The sequence below is a fragment of the Parambassis ranga genome, chromosome 2 (genome assembly GCF_900634625.1).
Source record: "Parambassis ranga chromosome 2, fParRan2.1, whole genome shotgun sequence".
NCBI lineage: Eukaryota > Metazoa > Chordata > Actinopteri > Ambassidae > Parambassis > Parambassis ranga.
Genome location: NC_041023.1, coordinates 4,158,039 through 4,184,734, shown reverse-complemented (window position 1 = coordinate 4,184,734; position 26,696 = coordinate 4,158,039). Strand labels below are relative to the sequence as shown.

Below are 26,696 nucleotides of genomic sequence, written 5' to 3'. Positions count from 1 at the left end.
GCACAACTCTGCCGGCATCACACTGTGTGTAATGAATGGGCAGAAACATAATGAGTCTAGGAAACATTGTGTTTTAATATTGTTTGTTTATGTTTTGAAAACAAGCAGGTTTAGTTTGGAATCTTCAGTTTGGAATGATCACAGTGTGAGAGAAGTCCCAAATCTAATTATTATTGACCTTTAGAACAAAGAGATTATTGGAGGTCAGGACATACAGTCTCTCGTTGGACGCTCTAAAGCCCAGGATTGGTCTATCGGAGTCCAGGCTCGCCACCTGTTGCTTGGCAACCTGTCCTACCTGACGGCCCTGCTTCCTGTTGAAGAGGACGGTCTCCACCGGCGACGGCTGTCGGTAGATAAAAGCCCGACGGAGACATTCGCACAGGGACGCGTAGGAGAAGTTTGGAGCGCAGGTGGCGAACTTCTTGTCTCGTTTGGATGCCTGGACGTAACCTGAGAGAAGATCAGAGGCCAACAGAAAGGCTGTGACATCGATTTTATACAGACAGGAAGCGGGGGGGGGGGGGGGGGGGGCTGCCTATAAATACAAAAATACAATAAAATACAAACAATAAAAGTATCACTTTATACATCTAAATATAAAAGCTGTATAGAAAAAGTGCTGCTCTTCTCCCCACAAGAACTGACCGTCCAGAGACGAACCAGCTCCTCTAACCTGCAGGTCACTGCTGAGAGCTCACAGCGGAGCAAAGTGTGCAGCCGGGTGGATGTTATGGTGCAGGAGGCGGCGCAGCTCTGTCAGATCTAAATTACCGCCCTTAAATCAGAAGGGACACCGTGGCAACAGGAAGATTGGTCTGATCTCTGCTGAACAAGCTACTTGGAAAACAATCAAGCAGAAACCCAAAGCGTTCCTCAAGTGAATGTGAATTGTTGCCTAGGGCCCCAAAAGTGCCTGGAGTCACCTCTGTGTGTGATGACATTGGCAAGTAAGAGCAGTGGCTTTTTGTTACGGTCCTCTGACTTCAGTAACTGAAGAGACACCTTTACTGCAGCTTAACTATAACCTGCTGTAGTGGAGCACAGTCCACAGTAAACACATGTTACTCCCAGGTCTATATGAAGCTGTGTTATAAATCCCTATTACACTAAAGTGCTGCTTTGGCTCCTTTCATTTTTTCTCTCTGCTTCATTTTGATTCATTGAAGTCATTTCAGAAAACATCCCTGGGATCAGTCAGCACTGGATGATTTATTCCAAACAGATCTGGGCTGATTGGTGAAAACTCGACGAATGAAGCAGCTGTCGGGAGTGAAAATTGAAATAAAACTTGTTCCAGAGGACGTCGTTTGAGACGAGAAGAGACGAGGAGATAAATGAATCAGAGGCTGAACGAGATCAACACATCAGCGGGTGATGGATGACGCTGTTCTCACACAGCAGAAGCTCGGTCTGTTACGTTATAATTACGATGTTTTTGTTGTTTTTTTTCTGCCCCTGTTGTCGTTAACTGTCGCTTTTTATTGTAGCTATTTAAATTGTTGTGTTTGCTGCAGCAGGATGGCAGATGTAAACAAACTTAATAGCCATAAGAATGAATAATTCAGCCTGAGCAGGTGTAATTCATCAAGAATGGAAATTAAGTTTGACTTCCGCTGGGCTCAAACTGTTTCCACACACTGAGACTAATAAGTGGCATGCCTACAGAGGACTGGAACATGGCACTCTGCTCATAGCCCATCTGCTTTAAGGTGTCTGCTCATATGAGGAGCTGTGGACTTCTGATCATCAGCTCGTTGGATGTTTCTTGTGTTGAGTAATGTGTTCAGATTTATCTTGGTCATCATAAGCTGACCGATGCAACTTGACCGACAGATCGGAGACACTAGAGTTTGGCTGATCTAATCAGCAGTCTGAGCTCTTACCCAGCGCATTAAAGGTGGCGATGTGCTCCCACATGTTACTGGGCTGGTCGGGACGAGGCTGCCACACCAGAGCGTCCACATCATGTCGGAGGCAGAGGCACGGCATCTCAGAAGGGTCCACGTCCACTGTGAATAGGTACTGATGGCTTCCCAGATTCACCTGAAGACAAACAGACAGGCAGGAGGGTGTTACCTACATTCAGATTCATGTTTGGATCTGTCAGTCTGCAGAATTAGCAGCACTTCTCTGTGACAGTGAGTGGTGACGGGGACATGGTTTGATGAAGTGCGACGACCCTGGAGCCAGCTGGGGGACAGGGAGACAGTGATGGACAGGTGAACTACTCTGGGGTTAAAATCTGGGACTCTTCAGATAGACTAGAGGTCAGCATTTTAAAAAAGGCAGCTTCTATGCTAAATGTATTTAGAAATTTCTACCAGGAGGAGGAGCAGGTCTTTCTGAAGCCAGAGGGATCCTCAGCTGCTCCCAGATCAACTGGGAGATATAATCCCTTTAGGGAGCCCTTGGCCTGCCCTGTGGCCTGCACTTAGCTGGCCTGGCTCTAAAAAGGGGGCATCAGGTGACCAAATTACCTTCTTTCAAGCTTCTTTCAATGCTTCTTTCAATGTGGAAAAACAGCTGGATGTTTGAAAGCCTTTTGTCATTTTTGTCATTTTAAGTGAGTTGTTAAAAAAAGAAATAACCCCCCATACTGTCACAAAAATGAATCTTATCAATAGAGACCAAAATCACATCTCTTCTGAGGACTAACGTCTGAGCAGTATATATTATTATGACCACAGGAGAGCGCTTGATATGAAACCCTCCAATCTTATGGTTCCCTGGAAAGCATAGACTACACCAATCAGGTCGCAATCGCACTTATAACATGCAGGCAGCTGGTAGTCCCTCCCAGGATGCTAACATGTGAACTTAAAATTCTCATAAAAGCTTTTAGTTTTTTAGTCTCCTGGTCTTCCTACATGGTCAGTGCTTTTCTTAAATGGAGACATTCTTGTTTGTGGCAGGTCTTCATCTGGAAATGAATCATAGCTGAATGGTAGGCGATAAATATAAAAGCCCAGTATTTGCCTCACATCCAGTTAAAGGATGAATGTGCACTGACGTAAATCTGTGTGTGTGTGTGTGTGTGGCAGAGTGTGTGTGTGTGTGTGGCTGTGTGTGTGTGTGTGTGGCTGTGTGTGGGGCAGTGTGTGTGGCTGTGTGTGTGTGGCAGAGTGTGTGTGTGTGTGGCTGTGTGTGTGTGTGGTATGCTGCTATTCTAATGTGACTCTTTGTTTTGGAAAGAAGCTGACCGTTGAAATGACATAATCGCTGCTCGACATTGACTGTTCACATCGATCCCTCACTTAGAGTCAACCCACATGATGCAAATCCATCTGCCAGCCTGTCTGAGAGGCTGTCAGCCAGTGCTGTCCTCCCCGTCTTACATCAATCTTGACAGCCATTGAAAACTCAGTATGAACCGGCTCATACGTTGGTGGTTGATGTTTTCTTCACAATGACAAGGCATCACTCTGCCTCTCTATTTTTTCTTCTATTGGAAGCAGCGTGTGTGTGTTTGTGTGTGTGCTGACTGACTAAATAAACAATAAAAATATGAATTAAATATGGAGGCTGTGTGTCAGGGAGGTCTTCCTCTGAAAACCTACAGCAGGTGATTTCATTGATACGTTCATGCTCCTTCTTTAATCACTAATCAATCAGAGGAATGAGCCATGTGATGCTCAAACCTGAGCACAGCATAAAGGATTGTCTTTATGACAAAAAACCAGTGAACCAGCGTAATATACATATTAAATCCTCACTTCTCCGGCTACTTGAACGGATTATTTCCTAACAGAACACAAAGGTCAAAAGACAGGTAAGAGAGGAGAAACTCTGATTTCCTGAACCTATCCAAGTAGTTTTTGTTGTTAAATCTTCACCAAGTACAGACCGAAACGTATAAAACATCAAAACAAAACATACAAAAGTGAGGTGCAAAAAACATGCATGTTGTTCTACCCTGATCATAGCCATAGGTCACACCCTTTCAGTCTGTGAGAATTCAGTTACAATCAGTTAAAAATCAGTTAATTAAATCCGTCCTCTTTCCAGCTGGTTCCGATACAAACCCTATCGCACCAATAACACCTGAAATGGGCTGCTTGCACCTTTAAAAAACATATTCAAATATTTAATGACACCTTGGTCCTCCAAGCTGCAGCTCTTTGGTGGGTGAGGTGAAAAATCCTCTGATCTGTACATTGGTGAAACTGAACAACCACTCCACAGAAGAATGGCAGAGCACAGGAGAGCCACCTCCACAGGACACGACTCAGCTCAAGGAAAGGACACTCATTTAAGGACAATTATGTCCACAGAGAGGACGGATGGTTTGAAAGTCAAGGAAGCATCTATGTTTAGCTTTTTTTCTTCTTTGCCTCCCTGAGTCGTCATTGGACCCACTGCAGTAATTACATCACACAAAAACAAGTCCATCCACCTCTCCCCCACTCATGGAAGCAGACGGGTGTTATCTGGTTACCATTATCAGGTTATTTCTGCGCCACCTTTACTAAGAATTACACTACCTGGAAGAATAAAACGCATTCCTGAAACACCTGAAGCTTTACTTGGTTTTCTGTCTCCCTGCCTGTGACTAAAAGTCGTTATTGAGCGACTAACCTTTGACGCTCCATACGTCTGGCTGCACATGTCTTTTCCTCATTATTTCACACAACACCTTTTCCTGCAGCCGCCGGCCTGCATGCTGTGTGACACATGACGCACAGTCTGACCTCTTAGTAAACAGTAATGCCAACAAGGTCGTAACGCCAAAGAACTCTGCATTGTGTTCGACTTTAGCTCCTTCACAATGACGAGGATTAAACCGCCAGCAGCAGAGTGGAGCATTGGATTAAACTCCTGTTAATTCCTCCGTTACCTTCAGACACACTGCTCAGAATACAGAGTGAGACGAAGCAGGAGGCTGATTGATGATCCATTGACAGGATGATTGTCTCGTTCAGCAGTACATTTATTGCTAAGCCAAAATGATGCAGTGAAAGTCTGACAGGATCACATCTCTTCTCATCCATCACTTTACACACGAGCCCCCTTTGTATCCATCTATATCAATAAACACAGCTATATGATCCCAGGAGAACGCTTCCCTGTCAGAGGCCAGGCTCATTTGTTTGTCATTGTTCGTCTGTACTTTTCTGCAGGTATCTGTGGCCTCCATCACACAGAATATTTGAGATGGGAGCACCTCACCGCTCTGTGCGAAAGGGTCTGGAGGGGGAACGGCGTGGCATTTTGTTGCACCTCTGAGGTGGAAGTCAACACCGCGTGGAATCAGAAAAGCCAAGCATTCATATCATCACACACCGGACCTCATCATAGGTGAAAAAGGCAGAATAAACAGAGTTGGTCTTAAAGTGAGATCTCAGAGCGCCGCTGTTTTTGGAGCTGCATGTTTCCGTGTTTGTTGTTACTCATCTTTTTGTCTTTCCGGTCTCTTCTCACCCCAACCGGTGGAGGCAGACGGCCGCCCACCCTGAGTCTGGCCCTGTTGGAGGTTCCTTCCTGTTCTGCCTCACACTCACCAAATGCTGCTCGAGGGAAGATTTTGGCATTTTTTTTCCCATTTAAAGTGAATGAATGGTTAAAGGACAGCTTTTAAAGGCTTTAAATATGATGTCCTGTCATCTGTTTTTCCATGTTGATGTCAGCTGTTCCATCTACGTGTATCCGAATACATTTTATGTACAAACATACATACAGTCATGTGGAGCTCACCCAGGTCTTATTAAAAAGGACCTTGGAAACATTTTATACAACATTCATATTACCAGGAATGTTTGTATGAATGGCCACAGCAGAAATGCTAGAAATATCCTCCTGAAGGTTCATTCAGGACCTTGAAATGTTTTCACATCCACTTCACAGTGTCCTCAAGTTTTGATTTAAGTAACAGTGGAGCCTGACAGAAGCTTCCTGTCAGCAGCCTGGTCTGATCCACGCCTCCATTAGCTGAATGCTAGCATTTTATGGTAAACATCCCCTTCTATAGTACCAATATGAAAATAAGATTTTAGTTTAGTTTTAGTTTAGCTATTTAGATTAATTTACTCCTATTTACTAACGACTAAGTCATCATGAGCGCCCTCTAGGGTAAGCTGCTGCAGTGTTTACAACAGGTGTATATACCGTATATACAGATGGCCAAAAGTGAGGCCAAAATATCTCACTTACAGACGCTACCATGTTGGAAAAAGGTGCTGAAAATGTATTTAAAAAGCACTTTTAGTGTTCAATTCTGTGCATGTCACATTCACTACAATAGAGGAGGCAGCGTTTATGACCTATACTGCACCCAGCCACCAGGGGGCAATCCAGATGTTTTGGCCTCACTGTTTAGAAGCTGTTATGTCATGCATCTTTATACTAGTATCTTAGTAGATGGGCCCCTGGGGGTCTCTGTGGATCAGGCTTGTTTTAGTGCATCTAACAAATGTTCAATTGAGTCGTGATCTGGTGAGTTTGGAGGCGGGGTCAATAGACACAGAGCAGAACACTGCATTTCAACTAGAAATTCAATGTTATTCACATCACAGGTCAGTGGTTCTAATGTGGCTGATCACTTGGCTTGCATTAGGAGGCTGCAGCATCAATGCACAATTTTAGTCTGTATAAAAAAAAGTGGGCATAAATTTCTTTGTACCTGCTCTCGAAAGCTTTTTAGCGAAGGTCCTTTTCTTTTTCATCAAAGGATTTACAGGCTTTGTAGATGGAGACAGGAAGTGCGAGGCTGGAGTTATGAAAGCAAAAACAAATGCATCTGTACACAGAGGCCAGATGTCTGTAATAACAGCTGAAATGCCAACTCTCTGTCATCATCACTGATGCTGCCGTCATCTTCCTGCTCGCCCGCCTTTACAGAGGAGGACCAAACGATCGTTATTCAGATTCTTGCTGCTGAATTTTGTCTTTTTAAATCCATCCGAAGAAAACCGACAAGACGACCTTCAGCTTGCTGTAGGATCGGCGGTTTAATCCCTTTCCCACGCCGTCTTAACCTCATGGGCATCACAGCTAATTAGTTCTTTGAGTCTAAGGGAAGCAGATTACCTGAAAGCTACTGGCGGGTGTTTTTCTGTCAGAAGGTGAATGTTCAGACTGTGCTCTACCATTGTTAGATGCTGGTCGGCTTTAAGAATCACACCCGCCCTGGATGACGAAGCTGACACCTGAGAACAGTCCAGTTTCACACCGTGTTTGTCTCTTCACACCGTGTAAAACCAGCAGAGCCACACATCACTCAGCCTGACTCTGATCCACACAGATCTCTGCTGTGCTTCAAGCATTGCATCAGTCACCTCACCACAAACTGAACATTTTACAGAGTTTAAACACAGACACGCTCTGAGGATGAATGAGCACCCAGCTCTAAAGTTCAGTCTTAGAAACATTTACATCTTAACACAACCAACAAAACAGTCTGGAGAACAGCAGACCCGTATCTGTCTTCAGTCTAATCTCTGTACATCAGTGTGCTTTATTTCTCCCATTGCTCTACCCACATGCATTTAGAGGACGTTTATTCTCCGTCCGTTGGTACTGACCCCCTTTAAATGCACCTCAAATCCACAGAGACCAGATTCTTGGTATAGACTAGAATCAACAATAAAAAAACAGAAACCTGGCAGCAAACTGTAAACCTACAGCCAGAGCCTTATAGTTTCTAGAAAAAACATAAACATATCAGTAATTAGAAAGTTTTACCCAACAAACTGAGAACCCTATGAGTGCGACTGGATGAGACACATTAAATAGTCCAACCCAGTCAAGCACACAGTGTATCCAAACAGAAAATGCTTCCAAAATTCAAAGGGAGTAAATCTGTTAGCAGCCACAGCTAGCGCTGATAAAGATAAACCTAAAAATACAGCCAGGCACTGACGAGGCACAGACAACAACTGGCTACACAGGTTCTAACCAACATTTCAAACCTCAGTTTTTAGAATTTAATCACATCTCAGAAACCATACATCTATACAGCATTCGGTTCCACCAAGCTGAGAAGCATATCCGTTTCTCTCCTGAATGAATGCACATGGAAGCAGAAAAACCTTTTTAAAGTGTGTATTATGCGTCATTACAGCCTCTGTGAGTGCACACCGACTCCTGCTGCAAGGACAGGCGGGCTGAGCGAGGTGGAATCAATTCAATTCCTGCTCCTAGAATAAAAAGCTTTTTTAAAGCCATTATTTGATATTTATGTTATATGATGTGGTTATTATTAAAAACCTCAAGATTCAATCAATCTGCTGTGCCAAAATCCTGTGACAAGATGTTCAGATACGCTCCATTGTAACAGGTATTACAGATATGGCTGTGGATATGACTCAGAGCCTCCCCCCTGGAAAACGCATACAAAAACCACTTTCCCTCTTTTCAGCTGGGATCAGAACCAACGACAAAGGTGCCAAATTAATAGGAGGAAGTGCAACCTTAAGCTGGGAGGTTTCATGGAAAAAAAGGTCAGCGAATATCCGGGCAGGCGGGCAGGCAGCTGGAAGCATTAAGGTGGACGCAAAGAGAGACGAAGAATAGAAAAGTAAGGCCTTGTGGATGAGATACTGTACAGAGGAACACATGCTCACACACATGTGCAGCGTATCCTTCAAAAGGCTGATGGAAGCGACCATAATCCACCGTATTTAAGGGCAGCAGCTCACCTGGCTGCACTATTAACGGAGTGAATGGAGGGAGCAACATTAACAGGCTTTTATTCACATTGAGCCCGTCAGCACAGAAGCACCATACTGTATATTCAATACTTATTATTAGCCTTTTATTACATAATGAAAGGGTTCATTTTTGACTGTTGTAAAAGTTTTTTGTGATGGAGAATTCTTCACAAATTATTTGGTAGCAAATGAGACATCTGTGATGGACTAATGTTCCCAGATGAATACAGCTTTTTTGCAGTCTGCTATATACCCGCTGCACTTACACTCAGTATTTCCAAAACACTGAGGTGAGGGTGAAACAGCTGCTTTTACAAACACTGGCGTCACAGAGCAGCAGAGCTTTTTTTTTTTTAATTGGATCCTCAACATGAACCCGTTACGTCCTTGAAATACAAAAGAAAAAAAACATTTATAAATCCATGTTTTCCTCAACCTCTTCAACCAAAACTGCAAAGTATGACGTTAGTTTTTCACCTTGGGAGCAAAGAATGAGGAGAGGAGAGAAGGGTGGGAGCACTTCCTGTTTTTCTACAAGTGGGCAGGGTCTTAAACAGACCCAGGCCCTCTTCTACAGCAGTGATCATCAAGTAGCAGCCCATGGACCATTCAGCCTGAATTCAGGATTAGCCTAGTTAGGAAGGAAAACACATGTTTCCAGTGTCTAACCCAGGGTGGGATTGAACCACCAACCCTGCGGATGGGGATCAAACACTCAACACTTCAACCCTTAAAGCCAGGTTTCTTCATAATAAATGACATAAAACTGCTGGCTCTCAATTAGCACTTCTTTTGTTGTTTCACATGCACGTTTTATCTATTGCCAGGGTTATGTGCAGCAGTCCTCCAAAGACTGCTTTCGGAAGACAGAAAACTCTTATGTGTTTTTTTATACAGTTCCTTTTTAAAAATATAGCTCTCCAGGTGGTCTAATAGCCCCCCCCCACACAACACTCCTACAGCCTCACAAATATAAATATCACAACAGCCCCCTATAGGGGCTTGCTGCTGTACAGGTAATGAGTCTATCAACACTGACATATTTAGAAAGGAAATTTAATAAATCAATATATCAAATAATCTTACTAAGCAACTATCTCTGTTTAGAGACATTCAGTTTCATCATGCATCAAACTGAGATAGGCCATAATAGATCTCATCTATGAGTGAGAACCAGAGAGAAATAGGGGGGGGGGCTAAGTGGATGGAAATCTGTTGATATAAAAACCGCTTAGTTTCTAAGTTTCTAAAGTGGGACTCTGTGACAACTCATTGGTCTGAAGTGTCATTTGCCAGGAGACACAATTTAAGTAGCACTGTATATAGCAACACATTGTAATACAGCTGTTCTCCGTGTTTAGTCAAGTAATGGTGCTTGAGATTATATTCCTTTAGGATGGTGGAAGAAAAATTATATATAATATATATATTTTTTCTTTGTTTTAACACACACTGTGTGTAGTTTTATCTATACGAAGGTCCCAGCAGGAGAGATGGCTGCTGGGGAACCAGAAGGAGGGAGAGGAGGCCGACCCAGAGATCCCTGTTATGTATGAAGCATACTACCAAAGACAATAAATGATAGCAGCAACATCATCGAGGCTGTAAAGATATAGAATTACAGTCTGTTTGGCATAAATGTGGTGCTAGATACTGACCACAAGACTGTTTGCTAACCAGCATCATCACATCACAGCTTCTACTGAGGGATGCTTCTGGGAAAAATAACTTAGAATCTTAGCTTGACTACCAAAAAAAATATTTATCTGTTCCAAATCTATAAGATCTGACCTGCAGCTTTTCAGCATCTGTATCCATTCGCTCGTCCTGACAAGTGACGCACTGCTGCTGGATGAGTGTACGCACACAAGCATTTATAAAAATAGCAAACAGTCCAGCTTCTTACTATTCAAGTCACGAGGGCGAGTGCTGAAGGGGGTGAGCCTTTTCTTCTTTATGGGCTCTCCGGTCAAGTGGCTTGTTAAGGGGCATTGACTGCCTCACAGGGGCCTCGGCTGGATAAAAACACGGTCTTATAAAGGCAGCGAGCATCAGGCAGCCGAGGCTGCACCTGAGGGGAATGACGGGTGAAAGAGGTGACAGGGGCTGAAAAGGTCAAAGATGAGGGCTCACACCTGAAGAACGGGAGAGTCAAAGTGTTTACCAGTGAAGAGGGAGGTGTTACTCACCACCTGAGTGGGCTTAAGTGATTCTTCATCAAAGTGTGTGAGGCTGAAGCTGTCTTCTGGAAACCCATCACACTCCTCCAGCTCCTGAGAATTACAAGAAGGCTTGTCCCTGTCAGGGTTTCCATTCTAGACAGAGAGGAGAAGCAGGAAACACTTGTTACTCTTGTTTTGCATTCATTAACATGTGAAAACCTTGATGTGCACCAAAGGTTTCAAGTGGTCCCACATGATCCTGGTGAAGGGTGAGAGACAGGAAGTGGCTTAAAATGCTGAGAGAAGGGATGTGTGGAAATTTTTAGAGGAGGAGGAGGAGGAGGAGGAGGGCTCAGAGCCGCTGAAGAGGAAAGTATGGAAGGCCTCAGAGGAGGGAGAGACGCTAAAAGCTGGAAAGAACGGTTGTGAGAAAACGAGAAACAACAAACAACAGCCAAGCGTTGTGAAAGGTTTATGGTGGAATAATATTTTCACACATACACTGCTGAGTGATTTACAACTTAACGTCTGAGTGACATTTCCAGAAATGACGACTGAAGAATGATGCTACTGCTTAAATAGGGGCTCTTTTAACATTGTTGATTTATTTAGTAAACAGAGCATGTATGATTCAATACTTCTAACTTAATAAATGACGAACCCAGTGTTGATTTTGAGCAAAGTTTACCAGAATTCTGAAGCCAACTGGACATGATCCTCATGTTGTGTCGCCATTGAACAAGAAAGTATTGAACACACTCCCATTTTCATCCATATAAGGATTCTGCTGTCTGTTAGCTCTGAAGAACAGACCGTTGCTATGGATAAAAGGCCTTTGCTAAGGATAACAGACTGCTAAAAGAATATTGCTATGGATAACGGCCCGTTGCTAAGGATAACAGACTGATAACGGACCGTTGCTAGGGATAACAGACTGCTAAAAAAAATTGCTATGGATAACAGACCATTGCTGCGGGTACCAGACCATTGTTACTGATGACAAACCGTTGCAATGGATTGATAACAGACCATTGTTATGCAATATGGCTGTTGCTATATGGATAACAGACTGAACAGAAAGTTGCTATAGACACGACTCGCAGGAAGGATCATTTGCAATCCACTTAAGAGGTCTGGACTGGACAGAGGAGGATGGTAGAGTGTCCATTACATTGAGTACTGGACTCACCAGGTCCTCAGAGGTGAGGTGGGTCAGCCTCTCATGGATGAGAGCAGCCTGCTCATCGCTCATCACATGCTCCCCTCTCCTGTCCCCCATCACCAGCTCTGGCCACATGGGCCCCTCATTGCGCTTCTGCAGGGTCACCTCCAGGCTGAAGACACAGAAGACACCAATAAATACATGTTCCCTCTCAGACAGCAGACTCATCCTGACTGATCCATATATAGATGAAGAGTTCTTTAGTTTTTTAGTGTGTGTGTGTGTGTGTGTGTGTGTGTGTTGAATTCCATGAAATAAAATCAGAATAACAAAATAATTGTAATTTGTATAACTTTTAATACATTTTTGCCAAGATTGAATAGGAGCTCTATATCATTCAAATGAATGAATGGTAAATTTTGAATACTAAAAAGGAAAATACGTTTTTCCACAAACACTTCAGGCCATTTGCCTCCACTGTGGCTGCAGGTGTGGAGTCTGCATAATGTCATTCAGTCCTATACACTGGATCACACTGTACTTAGTTCAATGATACATAAGGGCCTATTTGTTTGCTCTGGGCATTTCACTAAATGATGGTAATGAGGACGAGTCTTTATGAATTCCAGAAAAACAAGAATACATCAGAATAACATTAGAATGACATTATCCTCTCTGATATACATGCTACACATGATGTGCCTGAAGATCCTCAGTCACAGTTAGGATTTAAATATAACACAGCATGCAGCACAACAGGTGTGAAACACAGAGAGGGTAATTACTTCGACTCTCTGGGTAAAGAAGACATTTATCATGCTTTAAATATTCAAATAATCTTATTTATTTTTTCATTCATTTTAAATAGCCTGCTTCCTCCTTCGGTGTGCCATGCTGGGTGCTTGCTGCAGCTTCAATCCAAGTATGAGCACATGGAGCCTCAGCAGCCAGTCTCATTTTTACTCTATTGTGCTGCTGGATGTTATAAAACAGCTATATATTTGGGCAACAATGAGAAGATATAAAAGAGACACAAAGGGCAGCTTCTTAATTCACTTCTGGACAAAGCAAAGCAGGACGCTGCTCGCCTGTCTGCTTATAAAGAGCATCACCCATTGGTATGGAAAAGACAACACACAACAACACTGTAACAAGGAGGGACTTACATCACAAATACACACGATGATACACACAGCCGTGCCAGATTTCTATCTAAATAAATGCTGCTGTGCATTGTGTTTGGCTGCCATGGTGTCCTTTGTGTATTGATGGTAAATCATCCAGGAGAAAGGCGGGATTTCAGTGACATACTCGCAGATTAAAAGGGCATCTAGACTTAAACAGCAATGCCAACATTTGTCTTTGTTTGATAAGCAGCAGCCATCTCTCAGCTCCTCACCCTCAACACACACACAGCTTATCAAGGATTATCAGAAAATTATGAAACATGTTTTTATGCTGAATGGAGCTCTGGAGGTCTGATACTGAGGGAGACACTTATAAAAGGTCTTAAACCAGAGGATATGACTCAACATAAAAATCTATCAAATATGAACAATAGTCTACTTTTCATAAACTCTTCAGTGTGAGTTATTGTTTTGCTGCAGTGAATAACAGTGGATGTACTTTGGTTCAATGACAGACATACCATCCAGATTTCTCTGTGGACAGACAGAGATTCAAGCCTAAGATCAGGAGGATTATGGTGGCTCCAAAGTGAGGTCACTGAGACAAAAGGTGTGTAAATGAGGCGAAAATGTTAAAAATGCTATATTTAACACCTTGTGATTGTGTGCCACCGCTACAAGTTGCATCCATTTCTCTCCAACGTCATACACACCAATCAGCCGAAACATCATGTCAACCTAACCTGCTCTGCACTTCGAGCGCCTGACCCAGTCCTCTGGTCTAAATCGTCCAGATCCTTCTGCTGCCTATTTTTCCTGAATCATGTATATTCTGTGGATGAAATATTATAGCTGACTGGTGTATGTGCTTAAGATTTTTAAAGTGTTTATACTAAAAGGTAGGGTAGGAGATTTTGAAAACTCAGTGAGAGTCAGCCAGATTTCCAAAGAAAACACACGCCCCTTTCTCTCGGAGCTCACCCCAAAGCCACGCCTACCAATCACATGTACGCGCATTACCTGAAGACGAAGTCTGTGACTTCGGCCATCATGCATGTACCTCTCTGGTGCGCGCAGAGCAGGAAGAGAGTGACAACCAGCCAATACTCTGTGCAGGGTCCACCCGTAGGATTGGCTGATGTTTTTAGTGTTTTATAGCTTCCACAGATGATTAATATTCTTCGTTTTAATGTGAAACTGCCGAACTAATTGGTTGCTATCAGATTGTAAAGAGAAGTTACACTAATTTAACAAAAAGTGCATCAGAATGAAATCTCCTACCCTACCTTTAATACTTCTGAATCTGGAGGAGCCTCTACCAGTGTTTCAAACACCTCATACCATCAATCATAAAGAGTCCTGCGTTACCATGGCTACCCCGCAAAGGAAAAAATAAATTCAGCCACCATTTTCTTCTTTCAATCATTTCAAGTTTTCAAGTTTAGGAAAAAGGTTAAGATGTACACCTACTTGTAAATCAAGAGCTTTACCCCAAGTCTCAGACTTGGACACTCTTAGGACACTATAAGGCGCCTAAACTATAACATCACAACCCTGAGACTCTCCCAGCTCACTGAGTGAACACTATAAAAAAATACATTTTTAGATCATTCAGATACAGTAAGTGTATCCATGAATGAACTGTACACGTTCCAGACTGCAGACCTTTTGTCGTTTTTGATGATCCAGGCGCTGGCCTCAGGGTCCACCGCCGCATACAGCTGGCCTTCCAGCAGGGGCGGGAAACCCCGAACTCCAATGCTCACGCTGTCCGCCGTCAGCCTGAACTGCACCTCCTCTTTGGTGACGCCCTCAGGCATGCGTACGCACACCGTGATGTCCTCGGCCGTCTGCTGCCAGAAGTAAATGGGATCTGAGGTCAAAGAGGAGAAAAATGTATGATGTCGCCGTTAATGATCCAGCTGTGGGAGATTCATACATAAAACATCTCAAACAGAAACTGAAGGGAATTACTGCTGAATATTCAGAGACAGCAGGTGGGAGAGTTTAAAATAAATCACACTGTGCTGCTTTTTTCCTGCACAAAAATGAATTTTAAACCTGCATTGTTGTACAGAAATAAAGTCAGGCCATGAAAACATACATTTATAAGGGTCAGAGAGGGCTGATTGATAAGTTTGCGACCAAAGAAGAAGAAGCAAGACGAAAAATGCATAAAACCACCAGCCAAAAGAGAGTCGATCCCATCCATCAGCAGCCCCGTTCACCTGGCCTGTCCCGGCAGACCTCCATCCTAACAGTGTAGCAGTGTCCAACATTAATGTAAATTTATCAAGCGATGCCTTTGCCAGATGTAGATATGAGAGGTTATGTCTTTAAATCCTGAGTCAAATCTGTGAACAGCTCGCAATCAAACTGTGCAACTTTTGGCCCTCAGCCAGGAAGCACATTAGCTGTTGGTAATGTGAATCACTGCCAGGTGCTGATTCGTGTTTTTAGAGAACATCAATGACAAACATTTTTTTAGAAAATGGTGATGGCCACAAAGTCTCAAAAAGGCTCCTCAAAAACCTACGGTCCAAAGTTAAAAACGGTCTCTGGAAAATACCCATCACGTCATAAAAATTCTATTTTTCTTCTTTTTTAACAAATACCGTTTATTTATTGGATAAACACAGAGTGATCAGACTTTCTCCATTTACTGGTGCACCACAGACACATTCTTGGAACAAATCTGTTCACACTGATGCCCACATTATTGAGAAGCCAACTCTCTCTCTGCTGCCTCTGACTCAGCACGTCCTCTGGCCTGTTACAAATCAGGCAACACCTGCACTGAGCAGAATACCGTGAGGAAATAAAGGGAGAATTCTCCTCTAAACTTCGAGGATGGAGGTACACTCTGACAACAGCTGTGTCCTAAGACCCCGTTCACACTGGGGAAACCAATCCAGCTAGAGCGGGATTTGGGCCGTATCTGGATATATCCTGTGTGAACACTGCGAATCCTGCTATATCCAGCTTGATTTCAATCCACCTCATGGAGGTGAATCTAGCCGGATTGGCTCAAATGTGGCTCAGGTCTGAACGCAAATGCAGATAGCGAATCTGGCTAGCGACGTGCTACTTTCGGTTAGCGATGTGCTACTTCCGGTTCACGCATGACGCATGCGCACACACGGTCCTACCGTGGCCTGAGCGGACTCTGTATATTACGAGGCGCCACCTAGCGGTTTGGAGGACCGCAAACAAGCCGGATTAAGCCGGATTGAGTGCGGACACGCTTGTGTGATAGCCAGATTTTAAAATAGGTCTGAACGTATCCAGCTTAAAGACTATCCAGATACAATCCTACTCTAGCTGGAATGACTTTCTCCAGTGTGAACGGGGCCTACATGTGCTCCGGTGCTCAATAAAATGATAAGATAAGATCGCACACCGAGTCAGAGGTCTGATAAATATCTCTAAAATAAAGCCGTCTTTTATCAACAGAGGCCTCTTCATGTGTACATCTGATCTAAAAAAAGGAGATTCATACATGTTTTCCTTTCAGGGTTGTATCAGGTCAAAGGTGTCCTGCTTCCTGTAATGCAGCTTATAAAAAGATACAACGAGCCTACGACTCAATAGTCCTCCATGACTACAGACGACATGATTCAAATTTAATTAAATAAAACATCATAAAGTCATCAGGAGATATCAGAGAGCTTTTATCCACTGCTGGGAAACCACGCCGAGACTCCATGTCCTCCATGTGTTATTATTATTACTGCAGCATATTAAAGGGTGGAGTTAAACAATATGAAATATAAGCTGCAGTTCCTCAAATGGCCACTTGAAGCCAAAAGAGAGTCGATCCCCACAAACATCCCACAACACTGTCACGTCCATTCCTCCATTTGACGAACCACTGAACATGTCTCCACATTAAAGGGGCTGTGATGTTCAGATCAATGACTGATGTGAGAGCAACCGAAACGCAACCAAAGCACAAGATACAGATACAGAGACAGATCTGAGCCGGAACTGTCATATATATCCCTCTCTGATAATAACTAAAGCCAGAGCCGGTCCAACTGTGATGCAGCACAACAGTTTGACGGAGCTGCGAAAAACTGTGACTCGTTCATTATTACCCTTTGTTATCAACAAAGAAACTAACGAGGAGGAGAGAGGAGGGCTTCTCCTGCTCTCCTCTATGGACTGCCCACAGAGCAGTCACATGTAATGTACACTCACACCTGATTACTTCTGGTATAAACGTACTTTAAAGTGGATGGTTTTGTTGCCCAGGTACCTTTTCCATCTATTCATCAGGAGCCGTTCTCTATCTGCATGAAGTCAGCTGCCCCCCCTCCCTCTCAGCACTTACAAGCTTCTTTGAAGATGCTTCCTCTCTTGACATCTAATCCACCTTTTTCCTTTTAGAAAGGCAGAAAGCTGATAAAAGGATGGGCTGAAAAAGCTGCCATTATTCTGCATCCACACACACACACACCTCACCCTGTCTGGGTCATCAAGAGTGATTTTTATTTTATCTTAAATAGCTGTTTTTCAGCTTGTTTAGCAGAGTAAAAGCAAGAAAAAGGACCAGTTGTTGAATGTTGAGATCGTATAGATTCTTTCATTGATTAGAATAGATTAAATTGACTTATACACAGAATACATGGTTTGTCTGGAGTATTGAAGAGATGTCTGAACATTTTTACCAAATAACTACGAATTAATTATAAAATACAGAAACAATCATCTATAATACTTATTTTCTATCTAACAAAAACAGCCTGTAACACACTGACATATATAAATGACCTCAACACACACACACACACACACAAGCACTGGTACAGATCACCTAAGCAGAGACCTCAGAGACCGTGCTGCCCGCTCAGCCGTTTCCATGGTGACAACCAAACCATGCCATCGACCCCAAGCTCTTAAAAGGTAATGAGCAAGAAGAAGTTGTGCAATCAAGAGCAGGCAGATGCAACTGTGTAATAAATCTGAAGCAGAAACTGAAGAGGATCAGCAGACAGCTCGACTTTTTACTCTGTTTCAGCTGAAGACAAAAGAATAGATGCACTTTTTATGGTTAAACAGGGTCTGAAATAAAGAGTAAAGACCAAAACCCCTGTAACCATCAGCCTTATAAAGATGTATAAAAGGTTAAAATACTCTGCAGAAGAAGTGTGCTGATACAGGAATGTACAAACTGCAGGGCTGCATTAGAAATAAGCCCGAAGCTTGGATCCCACCCAAACAGGAGCCTTCCGGATGCGGAGCACTCCCAAACGCTGCTTCTCTGGACCAGACTTCATGTAAAAATCAATTCTATACAGTGTCTGCTGGACTCCAGCCTCTACACACACACACGCACTGTATTATAAAGCAGCCAAATCCTCAGTAAATTCTCTCTGCTGTCCTGGTGCCTGACTTCCTGCCTGCTCGGTCTTGTCGCTGCAGATTGAGGCGCCGTAAGAGAACCAGCGCATATCTTTCACAGAGCAGAGCGGAGAGTCGCCTCTCAAACGCACCGCATACAAAGAACACAAGGCTGCAGTTCCTCAAGTGGCCACTTGTGGCTGGATCCATAAACCCCCATAATGTCCCACTTTAAAGCAGAAATAAACATGTTTAGAGAGCTGTGACATAACTGAGAGAACTCCATCATCTTCCTTGCTTATTTCCCAGCAGCACCTCTGACCCACCTGTCTTCTCCATCTCCATGGGCTCCGGTTCTGGCTGCTCCACAGGCTTGCCGTCCACATGTGTAAAGACAAACGGCTTCTCTGAGGCCACCATCAGGCCCTTCCCCTGGGGCTCCACTGCCGCGTAGTGAGGCACCGACTTCCCCCTAAGGACCCTCCTCTTCCTCACCTCATACTTCTTCTCCTGACCTGTGTGTGGAAACAGAAGGGTGGCATGATGAAGAAGCCAAAGTAATCTCATCTTCCATTAAACTGAGATCTAATGCGGACAGAGAGGTTGTGTTTGAGTCTTCCTTCTGCAGATTTATCGACTCGTATACCAACCACATGATACCTGGCAGAATTCTGTTAGATTAGGGATTAAAGCACAATATTAAGTTGTCTTTTAAGAGCGTTCACAGCCAGTATTACCAAAGAAAACTGTAGGCAACATTGATTTCAGAGACCCTGAAGTTCAGATGAGTCACAGCAGCTGATTGGTATTACCCAAGTGTAACCACTAAACAAACAATAAAAGCTTAATCTACAGAAGGCAGATATCAAAGGGCTGCGTCTTTAAATCCCACTAAATGAGGCAGAGACTCTGAAAAGGCTGCTTCTGTTGTTTTGTGTGTCCAATATCTGAATCATTAGTCAGGGTGCCTTTCTTTCTCAGCGAATGCCAAGAACTTTAATGAAAATCCTTCTTGGCAATGTTTGCTTCAGAGTACTCTAATCTCATCTGGGACACAATAATTAAACTCTATTAAAGGAAGACTGCAACTAACACTTCAGTGTGCTGTAATTAAACAGGACTTCAGTTGTCTGCTGGATATGAAGCCTGCAAAAAAAATACTTAATATCAGGCCTGAAACTTTGAATTCTAATTATGTAGCTACGTCTTATCTCGAAATCCATGAACAAACGAGCAGCGGGGGCAGCGCAGCACCCACCCTGTCCTGCAGTGTTGGCGACGGTGATCCACTCCAGGCTGATGGAGAATCCGCTTCCTTTGGTTTCCTGCGGGTCCTTCTGGATGCGCAGCAGCAGAACCTCCATGGTGTGGACGCCAGCCTGGACATGTGAGACACTGTGCAGGACGGTGAAAGGTTCCCCCGTGTCCTCAGTGAACAGAGGCTGCAGAGGACGACATGGACAAGATAAGGCAAAATCACACTACTGAGCCGATAACTGTTGAAGTACACTTGAGAAGAAGAACTGTGATGTCATAATTCTACAAAAAAAGATTTTGATTTTAAATTTCATTTTTGTTTGTTTTTTAGCAGATTGGACGTGACAACAGACCACAAAATGACACAACCAGAATCGAGTCTTCATCACTGCTGTGTGATAAAGTACAATGATGAACATGCTCCTAAATATGCTCACCTTTGTTTGAACAGACGAATATATTTCCATAAACATCCTGTGAGCACAGCTTTATATAAATCTGTGCTTTTCATAACTTTTCACCTTTACAGTTGTTCTCAAACTGTAAAAGTTTAGGAAAGAGCTGCTGCATCTTCTCATGAATATGAAACAGTAATAGCTCTTAAATTGAGTAAAAAAGCCCAAATTTACCATCTGAATAATAAAAGGCTAATACAGTCATACAGATGAATGTCTTTAAGCAAATGGCCGTAGCTGTAAATGTTCTTAAATGCATTTAAATGCACTGTCAAAGACACATCTGTCTTTATTCTACTAATAAAATGCTAATTCAAACTAGTATTTCTATATCAGTGTCTGAAGCTGTTGATGTGATGCTGAGAAGCCCGGTTTTAATGTGACTGCATAAATCTGCTTTATGAGGCAGTTTATTATTGGTATATACACACACACAAAGTGAGAGAGGCAGAGTGGTTTGGCTGCAATCCCCGAGTGCTGAAACTTAAAATTAGAACATTGGAAGTTACAGACTGCAGGGCTTAAAGCTTCATTACAAATTCCTCTCCTGCTCTTTGCTTTCAGAATTGCTCTAAATGTGCTTGTTCGAGGGACGACACTCATTTGCAGCCAATCCCAACTGCACGCCTGTTAACAGGATAAAGTGCAGACAGACATCATTCCTTACTACGACAAGCCAATTACCAGAGGCTGGACAGGCTTTTAAACACAGGAAATGGCTCCTCTGAAGCTTGAATTTGGATAAGACCTCAAAAAAAAGCAGTTTGTGACAAGATCCTGTGAGGATTACCGACATATTTTATAACAGGAGCGTGCAGCTGCACTCTGATCTCTAAACTGGGTTTGTGAAAATCATTCATATTAATAGCCATCTGGTAAGAAAATGCAAAACAAAAGTAGTAGTCGATTTAGTCACCAACAGAGGTCAATAAAAGGTCAGGAATGAGCCTTATTGTTTTCCATACATTAGATTCTAATATTCTGTGGAAGCTGTACTTACCTCCCACTTGGTGTGGGAGCTGTCTCCCCTTTTGCCGGTGCGCAGGAGGCACAGGCGGCCGCTGCCATCAGACAGAGCAGCCCAGGTGGCTGAGGTGAGGCTGAGGGAGGCACAGAGACGGTCCTCGCTCTGGCTGGACTCAGGGTTTACACGGTACACTTCTCTAGGCTTCCCCAAGGCCGTGTCCTGGAATCACAACGTGACAGACCCAACAGCATGAGAGCTATCTACGATTCATTCACTTCAATCAAGTTCTTACTACATTAATTGATGAAATATCACCTTCTGGTTCTTAAAATGGAAAAGAAAATGCAAGAGAAATTTGATTTTTCTTTGTTTAATGAGGCACCTGAATTTAAGCTTTAAGGTGGATAAGCATAAGAATGGTGCAGGAAGAAGGAGGAGAGGATGAAGAGGAAAACAATCAAGGAGGAGAAGCAAAAAAAAGGCAAAGGAAAGAAATAATAAAAAAATGAAGGCACAGAAGAAGAGGCAGCAAAGGGTGGAGGTGGTGGGGAGGGGGCAGATTTAAAAGCATAAAAGGGAAGAAGAAGACGTTTTTATAGTTGAGAGGCTGCAGAGTGGTGCAATCTGAGTGAAAGAAAACAACATGTGGGCGTCCATGTGACTTGGCCTCGTGTGTGTCATTCATATGAGAGCTTTATCAGTAATAAATAGATATGTCACCTTATGAGCATCGCTCTCCGGATCAAGACACACTGTTTCAAGTGTGCAGCAGCTGCCCTCGTGTTGCCATGGAGCGTGACACTGTGCATTATACAGCTACCTAATGTATGATGCACCTCTGAGATCATTTTCTCCAGCAACTGTGCCGTTAATGCCCCAAACAGAGCCCGCACAATGTGCCGACACTCCCCAGCAAACGACACAAAAGGGCCTGCCAATTATCATGTGATGATTGTAATTATGATCTGAGAAACACACGTCCATGAGGAGTCATTTAATGGTGCAACTAACAGCGAAAAATACAGTCTCCTAGGATTATGTTCTGAACATCATCATCATTATTCAGGCCAGTAAAAAGAAAACTCCAAAGCAACTCTAATTATCAGTAATTACGGTCAATGATAGCAGTTTAAAAGGTCGTCTCAACATCTGGGTGACAAACCTGTACCAGAACGAGACATACAGACTTCATGAGCTGATGAATCCTGACTGAACACAAAGTAAATGAGCAACACTATGTCAATGATAAAATACTAATGTTCTTTTTATCCTTTTCTCTTGACATCACCTGCCAGTAATGTATCAATGGATAATTCTGCTGTTGTGTTTGGTCTCCACCTACTGGTGTATCAGGTGCATTAAAATCAACCAATACTCCTACTACTGCTACATCACTGGGATGTGATGGCACCAACAGGGCTGCTGCTGCACACCTCTTTTCTTATTCACAAAAAAAGATGATAAAAACTGTGTAAGGAAAAACTTACAAGGGTGACGGTCAGATTGAGCACACGTCCCTTGCAGTCCACAAAAAGAACGCTGTCTTCGTACCATGGGTCTATGTGCAGGTAATTGTACATGCCAAAAGCACGCATATGTGCCAGGGTGTACTGAGCGTCCTTCAGCTTCACCTCCTCCACAGCTGCAGCAAGTATGGACACAAAATATAGTTACATAAAGACATGAAAATTTTTATCTTTTTCTTACTGGAAAGAAAATATCAAAATATCAAATCAACTTTAAATATTTATATGTCAGTGATATATTGCATTAGTGCCCCTGACATTTCTGTAGTTTGTAATGTAGCTGTGCATCAATTGTCGCCTAAAGAAATATAAACTGTGCTAATTACATAATTTCTTTCTGCTCACCTGTGTCTTTTATGCAAAAACAAACATTTCTAACCTCGGTGTTATTCTGATATAGCTACACATTATCACATAATAATATTTAAATGGTCCTATTGTTTATTTACACTTGCAGCCCTGAACTTTAGTTAATTGGAAGAGCTTAAACAATAATTTGAACCCCCAGTGTTGCTTCAGTGTAAGTTAGCATTACCATTTACCTTTTTAAATACTATCAGCCTGTAAAAATGCATCTTTCACTCCTTCTTATTGCTAAAACACTAACTATATCACAGCTTGTATTAATGCTACTGAGAGCTAGCCGACATGCTAACTGTCCTGTAAGTTTCTTTCACCTGCATCCAGCTCTACGTTGTAGGTCGGGATGGCGTCCAGAGACAGCCTGTAACTCTCGAAGTTGGGGTCCAGCAGGTCTCTGTTGACCTTCAAGGAGTAGTTAGACGCAGCCATGTCTTCTTAATAAAACCAGCTCATTCACAACTTGAGCAGCAGCAGCAGTGATGAAGAAGAAGTCACGTTAAACTGACGCTTCCTGTTTTGTTTCACACGGAGATATTTTACAGCGGACTCGTCCTCCCGCAAGCGCTCATGGGAAGAAGAGTTTTTCTGTAATTTGTCCTAAAATGTTGTTTTAATTTGTGTTTATGACCTATGTTGATTCAACTAAACGTGTTTTAAACATAAAATAATTCATTAACCATTATTATTCGGTTATTTTTATGTTTTTTTTTTAAATTAGCTTTTAGCCGGAACCGTGCCGCTTTTTTGTTTTAGGCGGTACCATTAAGTGAAGGGACCGTGTGTTCCCAGCTGATCCTTCCCGACAAAGGTATCGTCTACCTGATTGCTAGCTAAATGAAACCATTTATTGTGTTATATTTCACATTGGTCCGTCCAAACTGACACCGGCGGAGTTTTGTGTTTGATTTCAGGCAGAACATGAGCAAAGACTCCCAGATGAGGGCTGCAATCAACCAGAAGCTGATAGAAATGGGGGAACGGGAGCGGTAAGCGAGACTTTCCCTCTGCAGTGATTTGGCGCTGAATGTTCTAGAGATGATTGAGGCTCTTTTTATATTGTGTCAAATAATCAATGTGTTTCCACAGGTTGAAAGAGTTACTCAGGGCAAAGCTGGTGGAGTGCGGATGGAAGGATCAGCTAAAAGCACACTGCAAAGGTAATGCTAGTGTGTGTGTCTGTGTGTGTTTTACATGTGTGATTGTATTGAGCTGTATCAAAATAGTGAAATAATTTCCTCCCACATGCAGATGTGATCAGAGAAAAGGGCTTAGAGCACGTCACAGTGGAGGACCTGGTCACAGAAGTCACGCCAAAAGGCAGAGGTACAGTACAGATACACAAACACAACAGCAGGGGGTGGAAGAAAGATGACAATCATGTTGAAGTGCTTCATCTGTATGGGTGTACAACACAAAAACACAATGCTCCTTTGGATTTTTTATCAATAAAAACAGTAGAATGCTGACTTACTTTGAGCATTTCTGCCCCCACCCCGCAGCTCTCGTACCCGACAGCGTGAAGAAAGAGCTCCTGCAGAGAATCCGCGCTTTTCTAGCTCAACATGTCACCTTGTGAATGTGACGATTTCCCTTCTCAGCGTTTTGTTTTTGTTTGTTTTTTTACTCACTGTAGATCCACGATTGAAATCCAGACTGATGTTTGTTCTCATTGTGAGCAAAGTGTTAATTTTATTTTGTATTGTGTGTTTTCATATTGATTTTAGTTTGTTATGCTGCAGTTTTGGAGAAAAAAAAATAAAGTCATGCCTATTTTTGGTCACTGAGGGTCCTGACTGTTTTTATTTATTCACATTTAAACATGCAGACAGAACTTTATTTCTAATGTTTCAGCTGACAGCAGGATGAGTGATTTGTGCTAAAAATAAAACTACAAATATGACAACAATGTCACTGGCTGTCACTCAGTCTTGAGGCTCAAAGAACAGACATATTTTTGGGTAATTATTGGAAACATGAATGTGTTTAATAATGTTCTAAATAATCTGTTCTCTAAGTCACAATCAGTATTCTTACTTTTTTCTTAGAAGTTTTAAACATGTATCCAGTTCTCAGGATCTGATTTACCATTTTCCATCATTTTGCTCAGTGTTATTTGATCATGATGCTCTGATGCTGCTGCGTCACTTTCTGAACCTGCAGGACAACATTTCTAAATATTATTTCTCAGACTTTGTGGGAAGAGCTTGTCAGTTCATTGTCTCTGCCTCAAACAGCGCAGTGACAAGAGCGGTAGTTATGGTCTTAGTCTTTAATTTGGTGCGTGGGCAGAGTGAGAGATTGTGTGTGGGCTGTGTGTGGATGTTGTACAGTACACCACAGTACAGTAGGTCCCTGTGTGTGTGTGTGTGTGTGTGTATACCTCACAGTACCTCAGTGCCAGCGCTATTCATAGGGAGAGTGTTCATACAAAAACTGGAACTGAATGCTTGTGAAAACATTAACAAATATGAGCACAGATTCAAATGAGAAAGTTTAACCCTTACACACACACACATATATACACATCACTACCAACCACTGAATACACTTTGGTTTTGGCTTTATGAACTAAATGTCAGACTGAAAAATAAATATATATTTACTGTATAAATGTCACTTTTGGGCAGAACACAAATCAAATTTTTTTTCATGCACTGGAAAAGAAAAAAAAATGTTTTAGATGATGATGTTCTCGTTTCTGTGGCAACAATGGCAAAGAGGAGCCTGACAGAGGAGCTGTAATTATCGTGTTAGAGTAAAGCCTCGCTAAGCTCTGCTTTGTGTCGTGTAACAAATGCAGAACATTTCTTTGGGCAATCATATTTGACATTAGGTTTGACAGCACGCCAGCTGTTTTAATGAAATAGTACAATGAACATTTTGGTATGTCACGAGCTGCTTTAGATACAATATTAGAGGTACGACTGTGTGAAAATGTGTGTATGTGTACATGTACAGTACGATGTGTCTGAAGCCTCTGAAGGAGCACACAATACAATAAGTATCAGCAATTTGTATAAATATCTGAGAATATGGAAAATACAATACAAACTACACACAAAGTGCATTTCAAAATTAAATAATTACAATTAATTAATTAATTATTAATTAATTTATTTATTATGAGGGGGTGGTTGGACGGTGGAAAGAGTACTTTGAGGGTACCCCAGGTCGCGGTGGAGAGACTAAGTCTCTCGGCTGGCCTGGGAACGCCTCGGGATTCCCCCAGAGGAGCTGGAGGAAGTGTCTGGTGAGAGGGAAGTCTGGGTGTCCCTGCTTAGACTGCTGTCCCCGCGACCCGGCCCCGGATAAGCGGTTTGAAGATGGATGGATGGATTATGTAATCATTCTTATTATTGTAATAAAAATATTGTTTTTAGTTACAAAGATTAATGTATTCATTTATTTTCATATTTTATGATCTTTGTAATAAATGATACACGCAGGCACAGTGTGAATCAAATTATTAGAGAAAGTGAAATAAATGGAAACACTGATGTTAAAGCAACACAGATGTGTTTAGAGGCACTGATAAATTTGTCTGGGCTTGTTTTTTAACATCCCTCCTCCTCTTCTTCCTCTTTTTGACCCAGCTTTCTTTCCTGTTACTGTTTTATTGGGAAATCATTTACATACTGAGCAACAGAGTGAGGCCCGCAGGACTCAGGGACGTCCTGCTGGCCCCG

General features: G+C 42.6%; 2 protein-coding genes across 2 annotated transcripts; one reads left to right on the top strand and one right to left on the bottom strand.

Moving 5' to 3' along the window:
- Positions 1-55: 55 nt before the first annotated feature.
- On the bottom strand, positions 56-23,515 carry nudcd1 (NudC domain containing 1). Its single transcript, XM_028399111.1, has 10 exons — positions 23,325-23,515; positions 22,609-22,763; positions 21,155-21,340; positions 19,701-19,884; positions 18,769-18,957; positions 14,765-14,972; positions 12,000-12,144; positions 10,838-10,963; positions 1,887-2,046; positions 56-453 (listed from the first exon to the last, which is right to left on the bottom strand). Exons 1-10 carry the CDS (start codon positions 23,437-23,439, stop codon positions 164-166), a joined length of 1,758 nt encoding a protein of 585 aa, XP_028254912.1. The 5' UTR covers positions 23,440-23,515; the 3' UTR covers positions 56-163.
- Positions 23,516-23,762: 247 nt separating this feature from the next.
- Positions 23,763-24,790, top strand: LOC114431823 (transcription and mRNA export factor ENY2-2). The gene is made up of 5 exons (XM_028399470.1): positions 23,763-23,818; positions 23,922-23,996; positions 24,097-24,167; positions 24,259-24,333; positions 24,510-24,790. Exons 2-5 carry the CDS (start codon positions 23,929-23,931, stop codon positions 24,584-24,586), a joined length of 291 nt encoding a protein of 96 aa, XP_028255271.1. The 5' UTR covers positions 23,763-23,818; positions 23,922-23,928; the 3' UTR covers positions 24,587-24,790.
- The last annotated feature ends 1,906 nt before the right edge of the window (positions 24,791-26,696 follow it).

Excerpts from the sequence above, each read along its gene's own strand:
- LOC114431823 (XM_028399470.1), top strand. The coding sequence starts at position 23,929 with ATGAGCAAAGACTCCCAGATGAGGGCTGCAATCAACCAGAAGCTGATA. Across the intron at positions 23,997-24,096 it reads GAAATGGGGGAACGGGAGCG|GTTGAAAGAGTTACTCAGGG; the intron begins GTAAGCGAGACT and ends GTGTTTCCACAG. Across the intron at positions 24,334-24,509 it reads AGTCACGCCAAAAGGCAGAG|CTCTCGTACCCGACAGCGTG; the intron begins GTACAGTACAGA and ends CCCACCCCGCAG.
- nudcd1 (XM_028399111.1), bottom strand. The coding sequence starts at position 23,439 with ATGGCTGCGTCTAACTACTCCTTGAAGGTCAACAGAGACCTGCTGGAC. Across the intron at positions 21,341-22,608 it reads TCAATCTGACCGTCACCCTT|GACACGGCCTTGGGGAAGCC; the intron begins GTAAGTTTTTCC and ends TTGTGATTCCAG. Across the intron at positions 10,964-11,999 it reads ACCTCACCTCTGAGGACCTG|AATGGAAACCCTGACAGGGA; the intron begins GTGAGTCCAGTA and ends CTCTCTGTCTAG.